We start from the raw sequence: 21,389 nt of genomic DNA on the forward strand, positions 1-21,389 counted from the left end.
GCTACGTTTACTTCCTCGGGCGGCTTGACGAAAAATTGCCACACCGCAGAGTAGGAAACATTGCCTCCGCTACTCCTCACTGGCTGACTGCTACTTCCTCCGTGCACACCGGCACCACTACTGGCCGTGGTGGTAGGCTGCAGTGGAGCTGGTGCTCTACTCCGTGGCCGTTTGCCTCCACTGACACTGCTGCGACCCTGCTGCCTCCTGGCAGCAGCAATGGGAGGCCGTACAGGGACCCATGAGAGACTCTGGACTTGGCAGCAGCATGAGGAGGCAGTATATAGGGGCCCATGGCAGATTAGGGGCCTGGCAGCAGCTATGGGAGGCCCGTAATCTGCCAGCACCCTATGTCAAAAAATTCAACACACCAGCAGTGTGAAGAGACCTGAATGTGGCACATGGCAGAGTGTGGCGATGGAAACAGCAGCAATGGGAGGCCGTACAGGGACCCATGAGAGACTCTGGACTTGGCAGCAGCATGAGGAGGCGGTATATAGGGGCCCATGGCAGATTAGGGGCCTGGCAGCAGCTATGGGAGGCCCGTAATCTGCCAGCACCCTATGTCAAAAAATTGAAAACACAAGCAGTGTGAAGAGACCTGAATGTGGCACATGGCAGAGTGTGGCGATGGAGACAGCAGCAATGGGAGGCCGTACAGGGACCCATGAGAGACTCTGGACTTGGCAGCAGCATGAGGAGGCGGTATATAGGGGCCCATGGCAGATTAGGGGCCTGGCAGCAGCTATGGGAGGCCCGTAATCTGCCAGCACCCTATGTCAAAAAATTGAAAACACAAGCAGTGTGAAGAGACCTGAATGTGGCACATGGCAGAGTGTGGCGATGGAGACAGCAGCAATGGGAGGCTGTACAGGGACCCATGAGAGACTCTGGACTTGGCAGCAGCATGAGGAGGCGGTATATAGGGGCCCATGGCAGATTAGGGGCCTGGCAGCAGCTATGGGAGGCCCGTAATCTGCCAGCACCCTATGTCAAAAAATTCAACACAACAGCAGTGTGTGAGGAGACCTGAAAGTGGCACATGGCAGAGTGTGGCGATGGAGACAGCAGCAATGGGAGGCCGTACAAGGACCCATGAGAGACTCTGGACTTGGCAGCAGCATGAGGAGGCGGTATATAGGGGCCCATGGCAGATTAGGGGCCTGGCAGCAGCTATGGGAGGCCCGTAATCTGCCAGCACCCTATGTCAAAAAATTGAAAACACAAGCAGTGTGAAGAGACCTGAATGTGGCACATGGCAGAGTGTGGCGATGGAGACAGCAGCAATGGGAGGCCGTACAGGGACCCATGAGAGACTCTGGACTTGGCAGCAGCATGAGGAGGCGGTATATAGGGGCCCATGGCAGATTAGGGGCCTGGCAGCAGCTATGGGAGGCCCGTAATCTGCCAGCACCCTATGTCAAAAAATTCAACACAACAGCAGTGTGTGAGGAGACCTGAAAGTGGCACATGGCAGAGTGTGGCGATGGAGACAGCAGCAATGGGAGGCCTTACAAGGACCCATGAGAGACTCTGGACTTGGCAGCAGCATGAGGAGGCGGTATATAGGGGCCCATGGCAGATTAGGGGCCTGGCAGCAGCTATGGGAGGCCCGTAATCTGCCAGCACCCTATGTCAAAAAATTGAAAACACAAGCAGTGTGAAGAGACCTGAATGTGGCACATGGCAGAGTGTGGCGATGGAGACAGCAGCAATGGGAGGCCGTACAGGGACCCATGAGAGACTCTGGACTTGGCAGCAGCATGAGGAGGCGGTATATAGGGGCCCATGGCAGATTAGGGGCCTGGCAGCAGCTATGGGAGGCCCGTAATCTGCCAGCACCCTATGTCAAAAAATTCAACACAACAGCAGTGTGTGAGGAGACCTGAAAATGGCACATGGCAGAGTGTGGCGATGGAGACAGCAGCAATGGGAGGCCGTACAAGGACCCATGAGAGACTCTGGACTTGGCAGCAGCATGAGGAGGCGGTATATAGGGGCCCATGGCAGATTAGGGGCCTGGCAGCAGCTATGGGAGGCCCGTAATCTGCCAGCACCCTATGTCAAAAAATTCAACACACCAGCAGTGTGAGGAGACCTGAAAGTGGCACATGGCAGAGTGTGGCGATGGAGACAGCAGCAATGGGAGGCCGTACAGGGACCCATGAGAGACTCTGCACCTGGCAGCAGCATGAGGAGGCGGTATATAGGGGCCTATGGCAGATTAGGGGCCTGGCAGCAGCTATAGGAGGCCCGTAATCTGCCAGCACCCTATGTCAAAAAATTCAACACACCAGCAGTGTGAGGAGACCTGAAAGTGGCACATGGCAGAGTGTGGCGATGGAGACAGCAGCAATGGGAGGCCGTACAGGGACCCATGAGAGACTCTGGACCTAGCAGCAGCATGAGGAGGCGGTATATAGGGGCCTATGGCAGATTAGGGGCCTGGCAGCAGCTATAGGAGGCCCGTAATCTGCCAGCACCCTATGTCAAAAAATTCTACACACCAGCAGTGTGTGAGGAGACCTGAAAGTGGCACATGGCAGAGTGTGGCGATGGAGACAGCAGCAATGGGAGGCCGTACAGGGACCCATGAGAGACTCTGGAACTGGCAGCAGCATGAGGAGGCGGTATATAGGGGCCCATGGCAGATTAGGGGCCTGGCAGCAGCTATAGGGGGCCCGTAATCTGGCAGCACCCTATGTCAAAAAATTCAACACACCAGCAGTGTGTGAGGAGACCTGAAAGTGGCACATGGCAGAGTGTGGCGATGGAGACAGCAGCAATGGGAGGCCGTATAGGGACCCATGAGAGACTCTGGACTTGGCAGCAGCATGAGGAGGCGGTATATAGGGGCCCATGGCAGATTAGGGGCCTGGCAGCAGCTATGGGAGGTCCGTAATCTGCCAGCACCCTATGTCAAAAAATTCAACACACCAGCAGTGTGTGAGGAGACCTGAAAGTGGCACATGGCAGAGTGTGGCGATGGAGACAGCAGCAATGGGAGGCCGTATAGGGACCCATGAGAGACTCTGGACTTGGCAGCAGCATGAGGAGGCGGTATATAGGGGCCCATGGCAGATTAGGGGCCTGGCAGCAGCTATGGGAGGTCCGTAATCTGCCAGCACCCTATGTCAAAAAATTCAACACACCAGCAGTGTGTGAGGAGACCTGAAAGTGGCACATGGCAGAGTGTGGCGATGGAGACAGATGCAATGGGAGGCCGTACAGGGACCCATGAGAGACTCTGGAACTGGCAGCAGCATGAGGAGGCGGTATATAGGGGCCCATGGCAGATTAGGGGCCTGGCAGCAGCTATAGGAGGCCCGTAATCTGCCAGCACCCTATGTCCAAAAATTCAACACACCAGCAGTGTGAGGAGACCTGAAAGTGGCACATGGCAGAGTGTGGCGATGGAGACAGCAGCAATGGGAGGCCGTATAGGGACCCATGAGAGACTCTGGACTTGGCAGCAGCATGAGGAGGCGGTATATAGGGGCCCATGGCAGATTAGGGGCCTGGCAGCAGCTATGGGAGGTCCGTAATCTGCCAGCACCCTATGTCAAAAAATTCAACACACCAGCAGTGTGTGAGGAGACCTGAAAGTGGCACATGTTTGAGGCATGATTCATGGCGGATTTAGTCAGTTGTGTCAGGAACTGGTGGTTTGAAATCCAGACTAATCCACGCCTGATTCATTTTCACAAACGTGAGTCTCTCCACACTTTGGGTGGACAGTCGTGTCCTCCGCGGAGTTACAATACCTCCTGCCGCACTAAACACGCGCTCCGATGCCACGCTACTGGCCGGGCATGACAGCCTTTCAAGGGCAAATTCAGCTAGTTGGGGCCAAAGGTCAAGTTTCGTTGCCCAGTAGTCAAGGGGATTGTCTACCTCGGTTGGCAGGGTGCTGTCCAAGTAGGCCCAAGCCTGTTGTTTGAGTTCCTGCTCCAGGTCCACCTGATGCTGCTGCTGCTGCTGCTGCTGCGGCTGGTTAGTAGTTTCCTCACTGCGCTGGTGAAGAAAGCTACTCATCATCGACTGCAGACTGAGGCAGCCGCTGCTGGTGGAGCTGCCACTGCTCCTACCACCCCACCCCTCCCCTGCTGCCATGCCAGCGGAACGCGAGCGCACAGGGCCCACAGTGTCTGAGGATGGATGTTGGCGCACAAAGGCAGAGACCAACTGACTACATAGGTGGTTTTTATAGTACGTAATTTTGGCCTCCCTCTCAGCAGGTGTGAAAAAGGCCACCATTTTGGACCGGTAGCGAGGGTCCAACAAGGTGGACAGCCAAAAGTCATCCCTCTGTCTGATGGTTATTATTCGGCTGTCGCTACGCAAGCAACCGAGCATGCTATGGGCCATTTGTGCCAAGGAATGCGAGGGACTCCCTGCCTCCATCTCCACAGCATACTGCCACGGTGCGTCTGGGTCCTCTGTCTCCTCCTCCTCCTCCTCCTCCTCCTCTACCAGATGCTCCTGCTCCTCCACTCCTGTCCGCTGAGTGGAAAAACCACCCATTTCACTCAATAATTCCTGAGCACAAATGTCCTCCTCTACCTCCTCCTCTTCTTCCTGTCCTGCCCCCACAGGGGTCATGTGGCGTTGAGATCTGTGCGCCACGTCTACCGCACCCTGACCAGCCATTGTTAACAGCATTTGTTCCAGGACGTGCAACAGAGGAATGACGTCATTCATCCCATAGTCCTGCCGACTCACGAATAGCGTGGCCTCCTCAAAGGGCCTGAGCAAGCGGCAGGTGTCACGCATGAGCTGCCAATGGCTGACATCTAAGTTACACAGGGGAGTACCTTTATCCGCTTGTAACATAAGGAAATCGGTGATGGCCTTTTGCTGCTCGTAAAGGCGGTCTAACATGTGTAGGGTTGAATTCCACCTTGTTGCAACGTCGCAGATCAGGCGATGCTGTGGAATTCCGTTCTGCCGCTGCAGCTCAATGAGGGTGTTCTTTGCGGTGTAGGAATGGCTGAAATGCATGGACAGTTTACGTGACATTTTAAGGATGTCTTGCAGTGGGATGGTGGATTTTAGGAACCACTTGACAACCAGATTGAACACGTGAGCCATGCATGGCGCATGGCACAACCTTCCTTGACGCAGAGCAGACACCATGTTCTTTCCGTTGTCGGTCAACATGGTTCCGATTTTAAGTTTGCGCAGAGACAGCCATCTGTCGATTTCTCTGTTCATTACACTCAGCAGTTCCTCCCCTGTGTGACTACGTTCGCCAAGGCATACCAGGTGCAGCACAGCGTGACACCGTTGCGCCCTGCACATGTGATATGCCGGTCGGGTAATGGGACTTGGCACGGGGGTGGCGGCTGAGGACACGGCGGAAAAAGAGGTGGTAGAGGCGGACATGTTTGCTGGACCAAGGACGTGCAAACGTGGAGGCAAAAGCGTCGTGACCTGTCCAAGTTGCTGGTGCGGCTGTGCCGGCACCACGTTCACCCAGTGGGCCGTAAATGACATGTACTGTCCCTGACCGTAGTTACAGCTCCACACGTCGGCGCTGCCGTGCACTTTGGCAGAGACCGACATGCTCAAAGACTGGCCCACCATCTCTTCTACATGTGAATGCAGGGCTGGCACTGCCTTTTGGGCAAAGAAATGACGGTTTGGCACTCTCCACCGCGGCGCGGCACAAGCCATCATTTCTCGGAAAGGTGCTGAGTCCACCAGTTGGAAAGGGAGGGACTGCAGCACCAGCAACTTGGACAGGAGGACGTTCAGCTTTTGCACCGTCAGGTGCGTGCTCGCAAACTGTTGTCTCTTGGAAACGGATTCCAAGAAAGACTGTTGACGGAATCCGAGAAGAGGAGTAGCAGGAGAAGGAGCATCTGAACGAGCGGAAGATGCCAACGAGCGACAACTCCCCTCAGCAGAGGTGTTGGAGCCTTGACTGGCTGATAGAGGGTGATTGACGACGTCGGGTGACGGAGCAAGTAACGGAGCGGGTGATGGAGCGGGGGCTGGGGCAGGCAGAACCGCCGTATCTTTATCACGGTTTTCCCAGGCCAACGAATGGTGACGCTGCATATGCTGACGCAACGCTGTAGTCCCAACATGGGCCCCCTGGCCACGCTTGCATTTCTGGCCACATAGTCGACATACGGCTACGTTTACTTCCTCGGGCGGCTTGACGAAAAATTGCCACACCACCGAGTAGGAAACTTTGCCCCCGCTACTCCTCACTGGCTGACTGCTACTTCCTCCGTGCGCACCGGCACCACTACTGGCCGTGGTGGTAGGCTGCAGTGGAGCTGGTGCTCTACTCCGTGGCCGTTTGGCTCCACTGACACTGATGCGACCCTGCTGCCTCCTGGGCAACCCACCGACTGTTTCGCTCGCTGCCAAGCTGGCACCCTCTTCTCCTGATGATGCGGAAGAAATTGCCTGATGACGACGAGGCAGCCAAGTGCGATCAACCTCCTCATCATCAGGTACGGTCTCCGCCTCACTACTAGCCCCCTCGGCTGCGTCTGGGTCAGGAGACAGACCTGTCTCTAGACCGGCTACAGAGCCACTCTCCTCGCCAGTACTTCTTCGCCTGGCTGCTGAAAAGGCCGATGTCTCCCCCCGTTCCTGACCGCCCTCTGTTAGCTCTTCCTCACTGTACAGTGGGGCTGAGCCCACAGCATGCGATACTTCGCTTGGTGAGGGAACAGCAAAGGACAGGGGCAGGTAGAGGACATGTGATTTCAGTGGGCTTGCTCCCGGGCCATGCCAACTAACGGTTGTGTCTGACGTACCCACCGACCGTTGGCTGTAGGTGTCAGAGGTGACCTGGGAAGAGGAAGACGACCGAGCCAACCAATCAATGACGGCAGGGTTGTCGGTGGAGACACGACCGCTGGATGACACCGGGAGCACTGGCCTCTGGCTGCGAATAGTGCTGCCTCGACCCCTTCCTCTGCTGCCACGTCTGCTCGCTCCTAAAAAATTGCCTCCTCTGCCACTCCTCTGCATGTTGTCTGACATACTCTTTAATTCAACGATTATGTGTCCCTGAGTAACAATTCTCTGGCACTCAGTAACAATTCTGTCTGTCCCTGAGTAAAAATTCTGTGGCCCTAAGTAAAGTTTCTGTGGCCCTGAGTAACAATTCTCTGGCACTCAGTAACAATTCTGTCTGTCCCTGAGTAACAATTCTCTGGCACTCAGTAACAATTCTGTCTGTCCCTGAGTAAAAATTCTGTGGCCCTAAGTAAAGTTTCTGTGGCCCTGAGTAACAATTCTCTGGCACTCCGTAACAATTCTGTCTGTCCCTGAGTAACAATTCTCTGGCCCTCAGTAACAATTCTGTCTGTCCCTGAGTAAAAATTCTGTGGCCCTAAGTAAAGTTTCTGTGGCCCTGAGTAACAATTCTCTGGCACTCCGTAACAATTCTGTCTGTCCCTGAATAACAATTCTCTGGCACTCAGTAACAATTCTGTCTGTCCCTGAGTAACAATTCTCTGGCACTCAGTAACAATTCTGTCTGTCCCTGAGTAAAAATTCTGTGGCCCTAAGTAAAGTTTCTGTGGCCCTGAGTAACAATTCTCTGGCACTCAGTAACAATTCTGTCTGTCCCTGAGTAACAATTCTCTGGCACTCAGTAACAATTCTGTCTGTCCCTGAGTAAAAATTCTGTGGCCCTAAGTAAAGTTTCTGTGGCCCTGAGTAACAATTCTCTGGCACTCCGTAACAATTCTGTCTGTCCCTGAGTAACAATTCTCTGGCACTCAGTAACAATTCTGTCTGTCCCTGAGTAAAAATTCTGTGGCCCTAATTAAAGTTTCTGTGGCCCTAAGTAACAATTCTCTGGCACTCAGTAACAATTCTGTCTGTCCCTGAGTAACAATTCTCTGGCACTCCGTAACAATTCTGTCTGTCCCTGAGTAACAATTCTCTGGCACTCAGTAACAATTCTGTCTGTCCCTGAGTAACAATTCTCTGGCACTCAGTAACAATTCTGTCTGTCCCTGAGTAAAAATTCTGTGGCCCTAAGTAAAGTTTCTGTGGCCCTGAGTAACAATTCTCTGGCACTCAGTAACAATTCTGTCTGTCCCTGAGTAAAAATTCTGTGGCCCTAAGTAAAGTTTCTGTGGCCCTGAGTAACAATTCTCTGGCACTCCGTAACAATTCTGTCTGTCCCTGAGTAACAATTCTCTGGCACTCAGTAACAATTCTGTCTGTCCCTGAGTAACAATTCTCTGGCACTCAGTAACAATTCTGTCTGTCCCTGAGTAAAAATTCTGTGGCCCTAAGTAAAGTTTCTGTGGCCCTGAGTAACAATTCTCTGGCACTCCGTAACAATTCTGTCTGTCCCTGAGTAACAATTCTCTGGCACTCAGTAACAATTCTGTCTGTCCCTGAGTAAAAATTCTGTGGCCCTAATTAAAGTTTCTGTGGCCCTAAGTAACAATTCTCTGGCACTCAGTAACAATTCTGTCTGTCCCTGAGTAACAATTCTCTGGCACTCCGTAACAATTCTGTCTGTCCCTGAGTAACAATTCTCTGGCACTCAGTAACAATTCTGTCTGTCCCTGAGTAACAATTCTCTGGCACTCCGTAACAATTCTGTCTGTCCCTGAGTATGAATTCTGTGGCCCTAACTAGCGTTTCTTTGTCCCTAAGTAACAGTTCTGTGGCCCTGAGTAACAATTCTGTGTCTGTGCGAGTAACAATTCTGTGGCCCTAAGTAACAGTTCTGTGGCCCTCAGTAACAGTTCTGTGTCTGTGCGAGTAACAATTCTGTGTCTGTGCGAGTAACAATTCTGTGGCCCTAAGTAAAGTTTCTGTGGCCCTCAGTAACAGTTCTGTGTCTGTGCGAGTAACAATTCTGTGTCTGTGCGAGTAACAATTCTGTGGCCCTAAGTAAAGTTTCTGTGGCCCTAAGTAACAATTCTCTGGCACTCAGTAACAATTCTGTCTGTCCCTGAGTAACAATTCTCTGGCACTCAGTAACAATTCTGTCTGTCCCTGAGTAAAAATTCTGTGGCCCTAAGTAAAGTTTCTGTGGCCCTGAGTAACAATTCTCTGGCACTCCGTAACAATTCTGTCTGTCCCTGAGTAACAATTCTCTGGCACTCAGAAACAATTCTGTCTGTCCCTGAGTAAAAATTCTGTGGCCCTAAGTAAAGTTTCTGTGGCCCTGAGTAACAATTCTCTGGCACTCCGTAACAATTCTGTCTGTCCCTGAGTATGAATTCTGTGGCCCTAACTAGCGTTTCTTTGTCCCTAAGTAACAGTTCTGTGGCCCTGAGTAACAATTCTGTGTCTGTGCGAGTAACAATTCTGTGGCCCTAAGTAACAGTTCTGTGGCCCTCAGTAACAGTTCTGTGTCTGTGCGAGTAACAATTCTGTGTCTGTGTGAGTAACAATTCTGTGGCCCTAAGTAACAGTTCTGTGGCCTTCAGTAACAATTCTGTGTCTGTGCGAGTAACAATTCTGTGTCTGTGCGAGTAACAATTCTGTGGCCCTAAGTAAAGATTCTGTGGCCCTAAGTATCAATTCTCTGGCACTCAGTAACAATTCTTTCTGTCCCTGAGTAAAAATTCTGTGGCCCTAAGTAAAGTTTCTGGGGCCCTGAGTAACAATTCTCTGGCACTCAGTAACAATTCTGTCTGTCCCTGAGTAACAATTCTCTGGCACTCAGTAACAATTCTGTCTGTCCCTGAGTAAAAATTCTGTGGCCCTAAGTAAAGTTTCTGTGGCCCTAAGTAACAATTCTCTGGCACTCAGTAACAATTCTGTCTGTCCCTGAGTAACAATTCTCTGGCACTCAGTAACAATTCTGTCTGTCCCTCAGTAAAAATTCTGTGGCCCTAATTAAAGTTTCTGTGGCCCTAAGTAACAATTCTCTGGCACTCAGTAACAATTCTGTCTGTCCCTGAGTAACAATTCTCTGGCACTCAGTAACAATTCTGTCTGTCCCTGAGTAAAAATTCTGTGGCCCTAATAACGTTTCTGTGGCCCTAAGTAACAATTCTCTGGCACTGAGTAACAATTCTGTCTGTCCCTGAGTATGAATTCTGTGGCCCTAACTAGCGTTTCTTTGTCCCTAAATAACGATTCTGTGGCCCTCATTAACAAGTCTGTGTCCCTGAGTAATGGTTCTCTGTCCCTAAGTAACTTTTCTCTGTCCCCAATTATCGTTTCTGTGGCCCTAACTCTGTCCCTGTCCCTAGTACAGAGCGGTCTGCCTCTGTTCAATGACTGCAGGCAAATGAAGAATTCCAAAATGGCCGCTATTTATAGCTCGACCATTACACAGTGCTGGCTGGCTGGCTGCTGATTGGCTGATGCGATCACATGTAGTTGAGGAATGCATTATGGGTCAGCGCGCCTTGTCTGCGCGCCTTCCCAGACATCCCCGCTCCGTCGCCGCACATGTCAGCCGCCATTTTCTGAAAAATTTCGATTCGCGCGTCCGAATTAGGCTATTTTTCGGATTCGGCACGAATCGAACTTTTTCCGATATTCGACTCGAATTCCACTTCGGATACTTCGATTCGCTCATCTCTACATATATTATTAAAATTTGATATACATTGTGTCAATATAACATATTTCATTATCATTAAGAGAAGGACTGATTATGAACAAATAATTAGGTGCATTTATTTTATTTTCATCAAATGTACAAACATTTCAACATATGTACAAATCATCAACTACAAATTAACAGATTCACAGCCAAGAAAGAAAGCTTGTGCTCCGTGAATGTTAAAAGAATTGCTTCTTCGTAAAATTCTTTAAAAACAACAGACCATATATATATACATTTCTGAAAGTGGAAAAATTCACATTTGATTAATTTAGGGATATTTTTATAACAGCCTTGATTCACTATCATTGAAGAATGTCAGCAGGAATCTGTACTGGAAAACAAAAATCAAACATATTTGTATGTATACATATTAATGACAGTCTTGGGCATTAGCAGTGGTGCAATCAACCCAAAGCTGACCTTTTAATTATGTCAATGGAGGTATTCCAGTGATGACTCCTTCTTGTGAAAATGCTAGTTGCCTGGCTGTATCTGCCAATCCATTATGAATCAGTGATGCAGATTAAGCATGCAGCAGGTGAAGTCAGAACTTGCTCCAGGTCAGCGATTAGATAAGCATGATGGCCGGGAAACTATCACTTTCAAAAGAAGACATCAACAATGGTATCATAAATATTTTCTCAGTAAAGGTTTCCTTTGAATAACAAACTACACCCCTGGGATGGATTTTTATGAAAATTATGTTGTATTGCACTGCACAGGGAAAAACTATAAATAGTACAGGACATAATAAAAAATATTTGACAAGGTTTTATTTTACATTTATTTCTGTTTAAAAGCTAATCCTACCTTGCTGGCCATGTTTCGTGTCGCACACAGCCCCCGTGAAATACATCCCCCCCCCATACCTGAATCATGGGGTTATTCTCCCCGCAGCACCTCACATCATCCGATAATAATCCATTCACAAGGATCTGTGAAATGAAAACTTTTAGTTCTCAATGAAGCCCAAATGTGGTGACATCAGCCACTCATAGTGCATTGATTACTTCCTCCATATCCATACCTCCATACAGACCTTGGACTGGAGGAATAGTCTGCAGGAGACTGTGATTGCACCACTGATCACTGTTGCAATGCTTCAGGTTGCAATGCAGAAAAATAACATACATGTATGCTGTATGCACATTTGTTTCTTTTAGCAGTATGGGTACGTTTATCTTTTTTTTTATTTTTTTTTTACAAAAGAAGCAATATGGCTTTAAACAATGCATGCAGATATGTGACAGTAGTCTTGTAGAAGAAAATGTGATGAGTGTAAGGGAAGGGAAGACTTGTACTGTTTTTTTTTTTCAAGTTATATGAAGTATCTGTGCATGCCTTTAGATGTAAGCAGCCTCTGCAAGTCAAACATGGTCTAGCCTGGGAAGTATGATATAAAGGGATGCTTGGCTAAGAGTGAGAGAAACACTGGCTGCAGCTGCTTTCTGTAGCTACTGCCCTGTAGTGATGACCTGGTTAACAGCTATATCAGCAAGAGGAGGGAGCTGCTGAGTCAGGAAGCAATGCACTGTGGGAAATGAAGTCCAGAGGAAGGGAAAACACTGAATTTTCCCAGGTTGTACAGGACACAGCTTCCTCCTGCTATTAAAGAGACCAGAGCGTGCACATCGCTGTCCAGTGTGTACCACCACTAATTCATAATGGCAGCCTGAGCAGGATCCAGACTGCTAACTTCAGGTGTGCTGACAGCCAGAGTCACCTGTGTGCAGAGCAGAGAGTGGACACTGTGTGTGACAGGATGGTGAGCTGCAATATGGCTGGGATTGGTGAGCTGCTGTTGTGAAGATTCACTATCTGCTGCTAGAGAGACTGAGCTCTTTGGGAACTGACCATACATCAATCTAGTAGCCTTACTGATGCCTACAGGCTTGGCTGGGTCTATTCTCATGTGCACCAATGGTACATCTGGGCCCCAACACTAGCTGGCTAAAGAGTAAGGGCTAAATACTGCCCCTTTAGAGCTGCTACACAGAGACCTTCACCTATTGCCAATGCTAATGGGAACCTCTCAGGGAACATTGCACCATATCCTAACCATTTTCCTAGAGTACAGACAAGACTAGTTATAGTATTATTCACATTGCAGTTAATGCTTATAAGCACTGTTTATTGCTGACTTTGTGGATTCATGAGTTAATTCCAGTGGTAATGGTACAGACCTCTATTCCTAGTTACCTTGGCATGGTGATTATACTGTCAGGCAGACTGTGTGTTAATCTATGCTCAAACCTTCATGTTTTCTAATCCGTACCAATACATTGAGTTCATTTACCACTAACGGTCTTGTGTCTATTTCCTGGTGCTAATTCACAGCCGAGTTTAAGGTATCTATGCTTGTGTGCTCTTAAGTGCTTGCAGTATCTTATATTCAACCAGGTCTGTCAGAGCAGCTGAGGTTGTTCTTGGAGTTAAGGTGCAGAACAGCAAACCCAAATTACCAGCAAAAGCCAGCATGATTACATAATCAGGTTGAAAAAAAAATGTCCATTTTTCAACCAAAGACAAAAATAAATACATAAAAAAAATCTCCCTTTCTCTTTCCACCTGGGAGTTTTTGATATAAATAGAACTCCAGCAGGGAAAGTGGGAACACCTCATAATGGCCACGGCTGGTATGCAGATCCAGGAACACAAGCACACATATATTACCACCGACTTATTTACATCTGTGTGGTGTGTTAAAGCGATACTAAAGGCTTAACTGTTTTTTTCTAAAAATAACAAACATGCCTATACTTACCTGCTGTGTACAGTCGTTTTGCACAGAGCAGCCCGGATCCTCCTCTTCTCGGTCCCCCATAAGCTCTCCTGCCCCCCCCAGTCAGGTGCCCCCACAGCAACTTCTCATTGGCTCACTGACTCTGATTGACAGCAGCAGGAACCAATGGCGAGCTGAGACTCCAATGCGCATCGCTGGATCGAGAGGGAGTTTAGGTAAGTATTTGGGGGGGGGGGGGTGGTACTGCTGTTCAGGGACGGTTTTACCTTCATGCATAGAATGCATGAAAGTAAAAAACCTTGATCCTTTGCAGCCACTTTAATGTATATCATGTCAAGTGCTGACATTCGTTACAATAAGGCTGCTTTCACATTACAATTAACCCCCACAAAATCGCACGATTTTGTGTGCGTACACAAAATGTGCACAAAACGCACATTGCACTTGTGGTGCCATCCATTGTTATTGGCACACCAAATGCAGCAAGCAAAATGCTAATTTTTTTGCAAAAAACATTGCAAAACACGTGACTAAATTATACGCAAAGTTTAAACAAAGACTTGAGCTTTTTTGCTGCAGTTTCTGCATGTAGCACAACCCGTTGATTTGAATAGGCTGCCTATGCGCAAAGTGCAAAAACACGCTTACATGTAAAATGCTATGTAGTGTGAATGGGGGCTTAGGTAGCTTTCTCATTGGAATGGGCAGCTTAAAATAGAGAACACACAAAAAAGTGCATGCACCATTTTTAGCAGTTTTGTATTACTGTGCGTTACAGTGTGCGCCATTGTAATGCAGTGCGTTAGGAAGGTGCATTGAGATGCCATTCAGAATGATATGCCATGTTTTACTACAAAGCAACAGCGTAAACCTGGCCTAATGTCCCTGGTAAAGGAGACTATTGAGTGGTTCATGACATCATCTGCCCCTCCTCTCCACCTCATCCAGTCAGAGAATGCCTTGTATTCAGTGAGAAAATACAAGGAGTTCCCTGAATGGCTGAGGTGAAGGATTGAGAAATGTTAGAGCATGCAGCACATACTGTAAGTAGCCAAACCATTTGCAGCATCTTCAGTGGGCTTTTTGGAGGTGGCTTATGAAGAAATTGATTTTGCAAAGCTGAACCAAAGATATATTTTGAAGTAAGTTCATTTCTGGAGTTCTATAACTCTCCATCATTGACTAAAAACTTAAATGATTGTTTAGGGTGGCCTGCCCTTTATTGTGCTGGATCACACTATTGTGGTGCAGGAAACCGCATGTGATTTGGACAGAAATTGCACCGCATTCCTGTTCAAATCACATGATTTGAGCCATTCATTTTATATGGCTCAAATTGCACCGCACTTGTGGGAAAGGTGCTAGCACCTTTTTTTTTTGCACTGGAACTGGATTGCATGGGTGTTCACACCTATCCGATCCAGCCAGTCGCACTGCATTCTGTGAACCATTTTTGGGGTGATGTTAACATAGCGGTTCTCATGAATGGAGTGTGATTGTGGTGCGGGAAAATGCACATAATTTGCTGCAAATCCCACACTGAATCAGTGTGAACCGTTATTATCTCTTTTCTTCATCCTCTCCGTTTGTTTTTATAAAAAGTCTAACTTTTTTTTACTTCTACATTTTCCAGTGCCATGTACATGTATCAATACAGACGTGTTTATTACCCTGAATATAGTACAATGTTCCTTTCCATATTTTATCTATTTCAGGTACTTATATAGCGCCTCCAATTTACGCAGCGCTTAATATGAACTGATATGAGATGCAGAGAGCTCAAGTGTACACAAGAAGTCTGTTTGCTGTCTATGGTCATTAACATATTGGCAGGATGTATTCTTCAAATGCCCGTAATTGCAAGCAGCTTTGACAAACCTCTTACTGAATCCAAGTATAAGTGTCTGTCCTAAATCTGCACACACAATGCTATTACACAGGACATTGCTTTGCTGTACAACATCACTGCAGGGCTGCTAATGTCTTACTAGCTGTAATTCATCCATCAGCATTGCTGAGATTTATCCAATAATATCCATGCAATGTCTAGTGATGTGCAGTGATACAAAGTGCTGGTGTGCAAGAGAATACACACACATTTTATCTAGAGAGACATTTACACTTTTCTAGATACACATATGTAGAGGTCATTTACACTTTTAAAATGATCATGCAAAATATTGTTTAAAGCTTAACTCATAACACTGCCCCAAACTACATCACCGACCTGATATCCATCTACCACCCAAAACGCACTCTCCTCACCTCACAAGACCTCCTACTCTCCAGTTCCCTGGTCTCCTCCTCCCATGCCCATCCCATGTCTCCAGGACTTCTCCAGGGCTTCCCCCATCCTCTGGAACTCACTATCCCAATCCATCAGACTGTCACCTACCCTTCTCACCTTTAGGCGCACCCTGAAAACCCACCTCTTCAGAGAAGCCTACCCCGCCCTCACCTAACTGCTGATCTCTTCTGCTCTCCCCACCACTCCATCCCCCACAGCTATTTCCTCCTGTACCACTCTCCCCTCCCTCCTAGATTGTAAGCTCCAAGGAGCAGGGCCCTCGAACCCCTCGTGTATTTCATTGTACTGTTACTGTACTGTCTCATGTATTGTCTCCCATTGTAATGTATAGCACTGAGCAAACTGTTGGCGCTATATAAATCCTGTGTAATAATAATAATAATAATAACTCCAGCAAGATGTTTAAGTTTTGTATAGAGATTACAAGAGTTAACCTTCACTGTGTTTTATTTCTGTTTGTGATCCCACTGGGGGGGAATTTTCCCTTGCTTCCTGTTCATGTGACAACTGAATAAGAAGTGTCACTGGGACAGGAAGCTAAGAAAAACAATACAAACATTTCCACAATGTTTAAAGCTCCTCCTCACAGTATTAACCCGTTCACGCCGACTGGCCACATATACGTGGCCTCTCAGTGGCTGGGGTTTAATGCGGAGCGGACATATATATGCGTCTATATGTAAACAGTTTTACTGTGGCAGTGGCAGAGAGGTGCACACCGCACATACCTTATCAGAACAATGCAGAGATAGCTCTTTGTGTTGCTTTGGAGCAGGGTGAAAAATTAAAATTAAGGTGAAAGTAGAAGACCACCTTACGGAGAAAAGAAGCCCAGAGCCCCAAAACCACATTGTCTTTATGAAGTACAAGGATGGGTCCTTTACAGAATAAGGCCCCATGCACACTGAGCATGAGACTCCAGCATTTGGGTGCAAGCAGAAGACCGGTGTTAACTTGACGTCAAATTTCAATTTAGTTTTAGTCATAGTCTTTTGTGTTGCTTTGGAGCAGGGCAAAGAGATGGCAGGATGATGTCCAGATTAAGGTGAAAGAAGGAGACCACCTAAGGGAGAAAAGAATCCGGGCCCCAAAACCGCATTGTCTTTATGAAATATAAGAATGGGTTCTTTACAGAATAAGGCCCCATGCACACTGGGCGTTTGGCACTGATGCATGAGATTCCAGCATTTGGGTGCAGGCAGAAGACCAGTGTTAATTTTGAAGTCAAATTTCGATTTAGTTTTAGTCATAGTCTTTTGACTAAAACTTAAATTTTAGTCGTATTTTAGTCATCTGAATTGTTTTAGTTTTAGTCGTATTTTAGTCAATAATAATATTTTCATCAACAAAATTAACACTGCAGAAGACATAGGTGTAGCAAACTAGCTCATCAGAGTTGGATGTGGAGTTCCCCCTTTTTCTTTTCTTTGTATTGGAAGTATTCCTCTCATTCCCTACCCCCTCCCTTCCTGAGAGGCAAACGTTATCTCCTGACAGATGGTGTGGGTTAAGACATCCTGAGTCCAGGTGCCAGGCAGTCTGCTGAAGTGTAACCTTCGTCACCCAAAACTGTGTAGGCCCACACATCATAAAACTGATCAGCAATTAATTGAACATTCCTCAGGTCAACTGTATGTTTCATATCATGGAGTATCAAGCTGTTAGTTTTAACTCAGAGTCTCATTGACCCCTCCCAAAACAGCGTAGTCAGAGCAACCCCCCTTTCAGAGGGATTTTTAAAAAAAAGGACAGGCTGGCAAGCCTGTTAGAGCTTAACACACATCTCCTGAGTTTAACATCATAACAGAGGAGATCAAAGACCCTTCCTGCTCTGCACTTGGATCTGCTTACAAACCAAGGCATATTGGCAAGTAACTTAACTCTTTAATTTCCTTCCTATTATCTCTTTGCTGTACCTTTATATGCATATATATATATATAGTTACATTTTCTTTGTAAATATTGTATTGCACCTGTTTGACTCTTTTAGTAATAAATCTTTCTTTCTGAAAGTGTTAAACTGTTTCTAAGCGCTTACTTGCAATTCACGAATTCCTGCCTTTGAAGAGACGCTACTGTGTTTTTTTTAATCCTCTGCCCAATCGGCCTGCAGTGACCGCATTGGACAGGCGACTTTTCAATCATTATAGTGAATATTTGATAACGGGAGTTTCCCAATCTCCGACAAAAGTGGTGGTGGCAGTAGAGAGTTAGTTGCGTAATTAACACGACCCAGTAACAAGCGCATTCAGGCTGCCGGCACCGATTGTAGCCCATTAGCTGGAAAATCGCTGTGCAGCGTGCAGCTGGGTGGGGCCTTGTTACGCGCGTCACACCGCGGTTTTAGATCGGCTGGTCCTTCGGTCACGAGTTGGTGAGAAGGTCTGGGGTCTGACGCCGCGGGCGTGACGTGTTACTGTTAGTCACGGTCGTACGATTGTCGCATGTTGGTGGCGGGGACCGCGCGATCGTGACAATAGGTGCACCATGCAGCCCTGCAGTCAGCAACCTGTAAAACTCTGACAGGCTGAAAGCTGCTGCGACTGAATGGGTCTAGACTGCGTACCGAGTGTTATTGCATGCATTCCAGGGATTTGTCCCTGGGTGCATACTGCCCTAAACATGCAGGAGAGGGGGGCTGAGCGAGAGAAAGTTGAGAGAGGGAGGGGAACCTCACAGGGGAAGGGGCTAAGACCAGAACTCACCACACCTGTGTAAAGACACCTTCCCAGGGAGAACACAACAGGGTGAAAACTTCCCACTTGGTCCACCTGAGAGCAGGAACTACTATAATAATAATAAGCTTTATTTTATATTGTGCCTTTAAAGGTAGCTTCACAAAGAAAACACCGAATAAAATAAAGGAAAAAAAGGGAATATTTCATGAATGCTTGTCTAAAGAAAAGCGTTTTTAGATTTGATTTGAATGAGTTTAGAGAAGATGATTCTCTGATGTTCTTTGGAAGTGATTTCCAGAGTTTTGGGACATAGCAGAAGAAGGTTGTGTCTCCCATCGAGTGTAGGTGAGTAGGGGGGACACACAGAAGACCAGGATTAGAGGAGCAGAGGTTAAGAGGGGGGAGTAAGTTGATAAGAGTTCAGGCAGATAATAGGGTGCCAAGCTATGAAGAGCCTTGTAGGTGAACAAGAGGATCTTAAAGTCTATGTGAAACCTGACGGGGAGCCATTGCAAGGACTCCAGGATAGGAGTAATACGGTCACTTGTACCAGACCTAGTGTGGATTCTAGCTGCAAAATTTTGTACATATTGTAGTGGATTAATAGTGGATTTAGGTACACCAGTGATTAGAGCATTGCAGTAGTCAAGTAGGGGGAACACATATATAACTATCTGCTTTTCAGGTTTGAGTAATGTTTCTCAAGTGGAAAAAAAGATGTTCTGACAAATTTTTGTACATGTGGATCAAAGGTTAAACTAGCATCAAATCTCACCCCTAGGTTTTTTAAATTAGACTGAAGTTCAAGTACAGTGCCATCTACTGAGAGCAGGGGCGGACTGACCATTTGGAAACTTGGGCACTGCCCGAGGGCCCCGGGGTCAGTAGGGGGCCCCATGAGATGCCCATGGTACCTTTTTCATAGGCTTTTTTGAGTTTGGGCAAGTACACAGGGGCCCCATGATCCCCTATTGCCCGGGAGCCCCATGAGTTGTCAGTCCACCCCTGATTGAGAGGCTACCAGGACTGGCCTTACATAATTGATGGGGGGTGCCAATAAGCATGACTTCAGTCTTGTCAAGGTTTAATTGAAGGAAATTGTGAGTCATCCCAGTTTTTAGATCACAAATACAGTTAGATAGGAGAAAAGCATCCAAAGTAGAATCCGGTTTAATGAGGATGTATATCTCAGTGTCATCAGCATAGAAGTGATAATTGAGCCAATGTGATCTAAGCAGTTGGCTAACTGGAAACACGTAAATGCTAAAAAATAAGAGACCCAAGCTTGAGCCCTGATGAACACCATACAGTACATATACATGACTGGGTTTTGGATTGCCACTGCCCTGGACCTGTAAAGCACTCTGCATCTAACTGTACCAAATTGCACTGCTTAGGTGAAGGTGAGTGTCACAGGTAGAGTCAAGTAGCAAAAAGCAATGATACAGACCAAAGCTGCGTCTTCCATGCGGTGGAGTCCAGTACTGTACCTGAGGAGCTACCTGAAGAACGACCAATCGAGAGGCTACAATTATATTGCCTCAGTGGTGTTGATGCAACAAGGTGGAGAAAGGTCTTCTCTGTGTGAAGAACAAAGTAAAGTCTTTAATCATCCAGTAAATTAGGAACTATAGGTTGGAAATCTGCTCTCAGTAAAGAGAGGTCAACCATCACCTATGGACACAACCAAAAACCCAAGGATTGCTGGGAACGGAAGGAGTCATATGGGCTGTTCTACAGTTTTGTTGGCCAGTGTGCTCACCTGATGGTGCCAGTATATAACCCATAGTCAGGAGTTAAAGGAGCCTGTGTCCTTTGCTGTATGATTAAGAAAATGTGTTTTTATCTGTGACGCTGTTAGACAGATTTCCCATCACTTCCTGTGACTCTACTAAAGGAAAAGCTCTTTAGCAGAGACATGGACAACAATAAAAACCTGATATGAGCTCTAACCCTTCCTTACTTCATCCAGATTGAGACTGAAACAACATTTTTTGGCTGGAGTTGGACTTTAATGATAGATACACATTTCTGCCCATATGGCTGCTATATGCTGGGACAGGCAACCTGAGTATGCTAACATGTGGCTTTAGGCCTGCAGTGAACCCAACATGTACCATCCTAGTTACCCCAGGCTGAGTAACCTAGTGTTCCCCTTCACCTCTGCTGATGACAGCTGCTAATCAGACAGCCTGTTCTTCAAGGATTCATCCATTTACATATATCTGAATGGTTACCACCTGAGCCAAATCAATTGAAGCACTTATACAATGATTACATGCATGTGTACATTCTACCATTGTATTACTGTACTTTCCCCCATCCATTCAGTAGATATTGAACAGGCAAGCCATTCATTTGTACCCCACAGAAGTGTGGCTTAATTGCATGGCATGCCTTTAAAATGCCTTAACTACCCCTTAGGGGTAGCTTAAACATATGCTTCTATTCATGAAGATGGCTGTACACAGGCAACATAATAAGTTGTTTGGAACTACTTTAGCTCCAAGAACCTGAGCTGAATTGTTTGTATCACATAGTAGATCAATGTACATAATTGGCACCTATGCACTATACACACAGACACAGCCATGGGAACGCATAGGGCTGGGGAGATTTCCGACTAGTTCCCATTTATCAGTTTCTGGATTGTACTTCTCTATACTCTGCAAGTAGGTGCCTTTAGACCAGGAGTAACCACCAGTGATATAAAGAAATCCATTCATGACAATGGCTCCGCATTCCATTCTCCGTTCCATTGTTGGGGCAAGCTCCACCCACTCATTGCGCTCAAGGTCATAGCAGTCAGTAGTCGTGGTCTGACCTCCGACCAGGTACAGCTTGTTATGTAGTGCCACTGAACACAATCCATACTCTGGAAAAAAAGAATAAAATTTTCAGCCTTAAAAAATTATTTAAAAATATATTTTCACATTTCTCTAGGTTCTAACAGACTTACTTCTAATTACTCCTTTAATTTGAAAAATAATGGTACAATTGAGTAAGACATGCCATAATATTCCACACTCTCTATGATCCTTATTTACAGTATTGTACTACGTATAATTCTAAAGATTTTTAAGTAACGTTTGACATACAGCA

The 21,389-nt window shown here is 47.0% G+C and overlaps 1 protein-coding gene across 1 annotated transcript in view; it reads right to left on the bottom strand.

Annotated features, from left to right (window-relative positions):
* Positions 1-10,618: 10,618 nt before the first annotated feature.
* The window catches only part of KLHL23 (kelch like family member 23), a 38,676-nt gene continuing 27,905 nt past the window's right edge, over positions 10,619-21,389 (bottom strand). The window contains exon 5 of the mRNA XM_089651871.1: positions 10,619-21,162. Within this exon, the coding sequence (XP_089507997.1) occupies positions 20,852-21,162 (311 nt within the window). The 3' untranslated portion in view covers positions 10,619-20,851. The remainder of the gene's footprint in view (positions 21,163-21,389) is intronic.

The sequence above is a fragment of the Staurois parvus genome, unplaced genomic scaffold (assembly GCF_062004578.1).
Source record: "Staurois parvus isolate SC_StPar_1 unplaced genomic scaffold, SC_StPar_1.0 ptg000665l, whole genome shotgun sequence".
Lineage (NCBI taxonomy): Eukaryota > Metazoa > Chordata > Amphibia > Anura > Ranidae > Staurois > Staurois parvus.